The 5335-nt window shown below is 33.5% G+C and overlaps 1 protein-coding gene across 1 annotated transcript in view; it reads right to left on the bottom strand.

Moving 5' to 3' along the window:
• Positions 1 to 5335, bottom strand: part of CYRIB (CYFIP related Rac1 interactor B) — an 84363-nt gene that overhangs the window by 27418 nt on the left and 51610 nt on the right. Inside the window, exon 4 of the mRNA XM_019643428.1 lies at positions 4320 to 4465. Coding sequence (XP_019498973.1) covers positions 4320 to 4465 — 146 coding nt within the window. The remainder of the gene's footprint in view (positions 1 to 4319; positions 4466 to 5335) is intronic.

The following is a 5335-nucleotide window of genomic DNA, read 5'->3' as shown; positions in this document are numbered from 1 at the left end:
TTCCCAACTAGGCTACATTCCATACTATAGATAAGGCATAAAGCTCTTACAATGATAAACAATATGATTACTATAATGTTTTAGAGAAAAATTATGTGGGCAGAATTCCTCCCTGCTCCAATTTTCTTATGAGGGTTGGGGAGGCAGGCCACATTTATAATATGAGTTAACATTTCTGATGAATTTCTTTGTTTACCAGTCATATAAAACTAGTACCTAGATTTTTCTTTTTGCACCCACTCCACCTCCCCACAAATACACAGTGATTTATTTATTTTCCTTAAAAAATTTAAAGAAACTTAGTTCATATATGAAACTAGTAAGAGTCCGGATGCCTAAAAACTGTAACTTTATTTTGCACTTGGGGCAAGTCATAATTTAATTCCACCTATTAAACCTGCCAACTAGTCAAAAATATACCACCTATTTTTTAAAATCAACAATTACAGTACCCAAATTTTGATTTCAACATATTATTCTTAAAATAGTACTACAGAAACAATAATAAAGTAACATTTATGTGCAAAGCCAACTTAAGAATCTGTGTTCTCATATCTGTTCTCTTATTTTTCAAATTCCTTTTCAAAAATCATGTATTTTTTTAATAAAAATATTATGAAATAATTACACAAGAGGAGCCAATTGAAAAATTAAAAAGACTGTATCCAAAGCTATAAAGGTATTATTGGGAGCAAATACTGATATTGTAGCTAAATGATTGTTTAAAAATCAGAGTTTGTCATTTAGCAGTAATATCATTTCACATTTAGCCAGACCACGTTCTCAGAGTCATAGACACATATTTTTTAAAAGTACACCTCATACCGTTCATACTTACACCAGGTGCAGTAGAGAAAAATGCTTTTTACATGCAAAAACAATAGCTTTATACTTTTTCACATGGATTGTGACTACAGACATAACATCCAAAGTAAACACACATCATAGTTTATTCATGAAGAGGGAATTCATGACAGAGGACAATATCTTGATTTTATATATCAAAAGGTTTTTGTAAAGTCTGCAAGTACTAAACTATGTATTTTTGGTGTGGTGACTAGTTGCTAACAGAAAATGTGACACTGAGACTTAACATACAAAGATACATTATCAAGTACATTTAAATAGACCTTGGAAGTGATTAATAATTATTAAAGATTTAATAAGTACCAAGAAATTTAAAAATAAAGAAGATTTCAGTTTCCCTTAAGGGTGGAAAAAATACCCAGCACCACACTGATTATAAACATTTTTTAGACTGTCACAGGAAAGTCACATTTATAATTTTGAAAGCTGCTGAAGACTGTTGTGGAAATGAAGACAAACAGAAAAATAGCAGACAGGTAAGCACTACTTTACTGATAGCAAGTCATGCAAAAGGGTGAAATACTAGGGAGGGGAAAAGACTGTATAAAAGAAAGCATTTTTTCAAAAAATGGTATCATATAATGCACCCAAGACTTGTCACTTTGATTTTTCATAGCAAAGAATGAAAAATATTATTACTTGAAGAAAAACGTACCACTTAGCTAACAAAAGGACACTCCTTTGATTGCAAAATAATGTATCTACTACTGAGAGTAGTCACAGTGATTACTCATCAAACTTAGTTTTAAAAGCTGTTCAAGGGAAATTAGAGCACGTTTCAGTTGTTCTTATTGTTCGAAGATAAAATTAAATATTTTAATAATTTCACACTAGTTTCCTATAGAAGAATCACTGAAAATAATTGGTAAAATTGATGTTATGGTACAAAAGGAGGCAAAAATCAGCTACAAAAGGAAAAAAATAAAAAGCAAATCACATAAAAATTCTAATTGCAGTAAGAGGTATTTCTGCTTTAATCTTGCATTCATTCAGTAAATATTTACACTCTATCTCCATAAGCTTCATCAAGGCAGGAACCTCAATGTACAGTAATACCACTGTATACAGTATGTGAACTCAGTACCTAGATTTTCTATAATAAATATTTGTTGAATGAATGAGAAGGTACAGATATAAATATGCCTCCAGCATGAATTAGAGGAGGGTCCTATGCATTTTTGTCTCTGAACAAATAAAGTTCTACATCATTTTAGAAAAATAAATATAAGAAAATGCCACCAGAATAAAGACATTTCAAAGTACAGGACAAAAACAATTGAAAATATGCAAGAGGTAAAACGAAAAAATAAAGTTAGACTAAAAGAGTGGGTATCAATATTCTTAAAAGATGTGGGGGGACAGGTAACACAAAAGACACAAGAATTAGAGGCAATGTATGACTAGATGGAAAGGCATTAAAACAAAGAATCAGAGACAGTAAGATTCTATTTCTCATTTATAAATACCCACCTATATTTACTCTCCTACTCTGGTCTAACTGAAGATAAGTAAATCAAGATGAACTAACAAATACTGAACTTCTTTCACTTACAAGGCACTATGCTAAGATTGGGAAGGGACATAAAAATAAATCAAAGTCCCTCTTCTACCAAAAACCATTAATTTAGTGAACTATATATACATTAGGCTAAAAAACTGTCATTAGAATGAGCAATAAACGAACAATGTCATTATAAAATAAGAAACTCCCAAGAACTACAATAGAAGAGGTTACACAGGCCCCAAATTCAGTGCTTTTTCTATGCTGTCATTATCAACGTAAGTGGTGCCAAATTTTATGGGGCAATTCTGAGCTTATATCTTAACTGAAACATTATTTTAAAAATAAAATCTTATCACATAGGTATAACTTGATTTAAGAAAAAGACCCTCTTTCTAGAATCTGAAGAATAGATAACATGTTTCAATGAACACCGATTATCATTTCATGCCTTAAAGCCTCTATACATGTTCCTTCTACAATGTCCGTCACTAAATTAGCCTGAAACATTCTAATCCACCCTCCACAACCTAACTCAAATGTTGCCATCAGAAAGTCCTGTGATGCCCAATCTACTCACTGCTAGGTAAAGTTAACCCTTTCCTGATCTACACCTTGAATGTAAACAAAATTATTAATTGGCATTTCTATCTCTTCTACTAGGTTGAGAACTCCCCAAACGCAGAAGTTGTACTTTGTTATCTTTGCATCCCCAGCACCTACTTGCTAGCACACAGGGGACAAGCTATAAATGTGCATTGTATTGAAGTGAAAAACAGCACTTGTGTGTGCGCACACATAAGTTAAGGGAGTAATGATTTAATGATTTATAATCAAGACATAGTCTTTATTTTGTAAATTATAGGATTCCACCGAATCATGGTTAACATGTAGTGGAATAGTCAGTTTGTATACAGCCTGACGCAAAATGCCAGTACATTTATCCGTACGAAATTATTTCCATAGTTGCCCAATCATGGAGATAGATACACTGAGCTAGGTTTAACCAATCAGGATGATGGAAATAGTTAAACTAAATTACTCTGGTAACCTGAATATTACTCTTCATCTAAAACTAGATCAGGTAATGCTAAATACTTTCATAAAAGAATGTCGCTTTTTTTCTCAGTAATCATGAGGAACTGGCAAATCGACTTTTGGCAATTTTGAGTCTGGTATACAACAGTTTGAGAGAGAACCCATCCGATGGGCTGAGGCCACTCACTGGGTATCCTAATGATACGGTAAACTTTTACAAAAGCAAATGTCCAAAAACAGAGATTAATATGCAAATGGCTGAGATAACATTGATTAAGAGTATTCTAATGTTAGAATCGAAAGAAAACATATTTAAAAATCTACCGTATTTGCCGGCGTATAAGANTGGAGAATAAACAAAGGTAGAGAAGTGTTAGTCTTGGTAAGAAGTAGAGACACAGCGTCTCCTGAAACACAGAAGAAATGGAATAAGAGATGGACAGAAAGAATCCTGGGTTAGTTCAGAGATTCTGCGGAACAAAGTGGAGGCAGACCACACCAAACATTTGCTCTGTGGTGTAGTCATCAGACAGGGTTGGGGGTGTGCAGGCCTCAAGGACGGCTTCAGCCTTCCCCAAGGAAGCTTAAGAGGAGCGGAAAAAACAGACTGGCAGAAGAAACAAGCCAAAGAAAATTCTGTTCTCTCCGCCCCTCCAAAGAAAGGACAAATAGTTCCCCATGGATACGGTACATTTCAGGTGTGAGAGCAACCAAAAAACAAAAACACAAACAAACAACAAAATTTTCATTCATATACATAAATTACATATTTGTGAACACTATTTTCCTTTTCCTTTTATATCACTGCAACCACTTTCAAAATAATGCAAGTGATCTTCCTTTAAATATAATATTTAATATTTAAGAATTCTGAAGTACAGAAAACAATAGATGAAAATAGTAACTTTCAGTGTATTGGAAAACACGTATGCTTTACCTCTCGTATTTCATGGCCAGCTCCTCTATACGACTGCAAGTCCTCCAAGATGCCTTCTGCATCTTTTAATACTACATTCACCTGATTATAAATTTCCTTCTCAGACTCTGTAGGCTGGGCATCTAAATAGCAGGAAAGCACAAGAAAATGCACAGTCACGTGATGTTTTTTAGTACATGTATAACTCTAAGCAATCCAGAGTTCTAAAGATGACTGACATTTTATTCAGTGTTAACTTTGCACGTTAGAAAAGATCGATAATTTTTCCATGGTTCTGCACTTGAATAACTAGCCTCAAGTTTGTAAATATCACAAAGAAGCAAGGGAACACCAAACTTTACTATTTACATTAGTTACAAATCATGACTTGGTATATCCAATGAAATGGAGAATTACAATTCAAAATTTAAATAGTCATAGCATTAATAATCACTTTTTCTACTACTTTCATCACTGTAATGACTATAAATTCATGGGTAATGATCTATTTTAATGCAACAGAGAAGTCCTACTACTATATCTTGCTCATCTATGGTTTAAGACTTGAAAGGACTTTATTTTCCTATAAAGTTCATTTTAATGACTGAATTTTGATATAAAAAATTAAAAAATGCTTTCATAGAATAGTTTTCGATGCTCCCCTTTCTTAGGGACCACTTTCAATTCTGTACCATTGAACTTCTCTGCTGATGAACACAGGTCAAGATTCCTGCACAGAGAGGTTCAATTTATGAAACAGCTCCAGCATTACTAGATCATAAAGCAGTTTATTATCTAGTTTTCAGGCCACAATGTTATCAGTGAAATTCTTCAATACTAAAGCAAAAGCTGAGTTCCTACATCCTTGAGGTTTAGTGAGAGAAAAATGAAGGGAGAATTAAAGTTATAAGAAGCACAGTCAGGAACACAGACATATGGGCATTTCCACCACCTGCAGTGTCAGCCACAGAACATGTATTTAGTACATGACTAAAGCTGGACTTCTCTCAGCT

This window comes from Hipposideros armiger, unplaced genomic scaffold, assembly GCF_001890085.2.
Source record: "Hipposideros armiger isolate ML-2016 unplaced genomic scaffold, ASM189008v1 scaffold_78, whole genome shotgun sequence".
Lineage (NCBI taxonomy): Eukaryota > Metazoa > Chordata > Mammalia > Chiroptera > Hipposideridae > Hipposideros > Hipposideros armiger.
The sequence above is the reverse complement of the archived record's forward strand: the minus strand, read 5'-3'. Positions and strand labels throughout refer to the sequence as shown.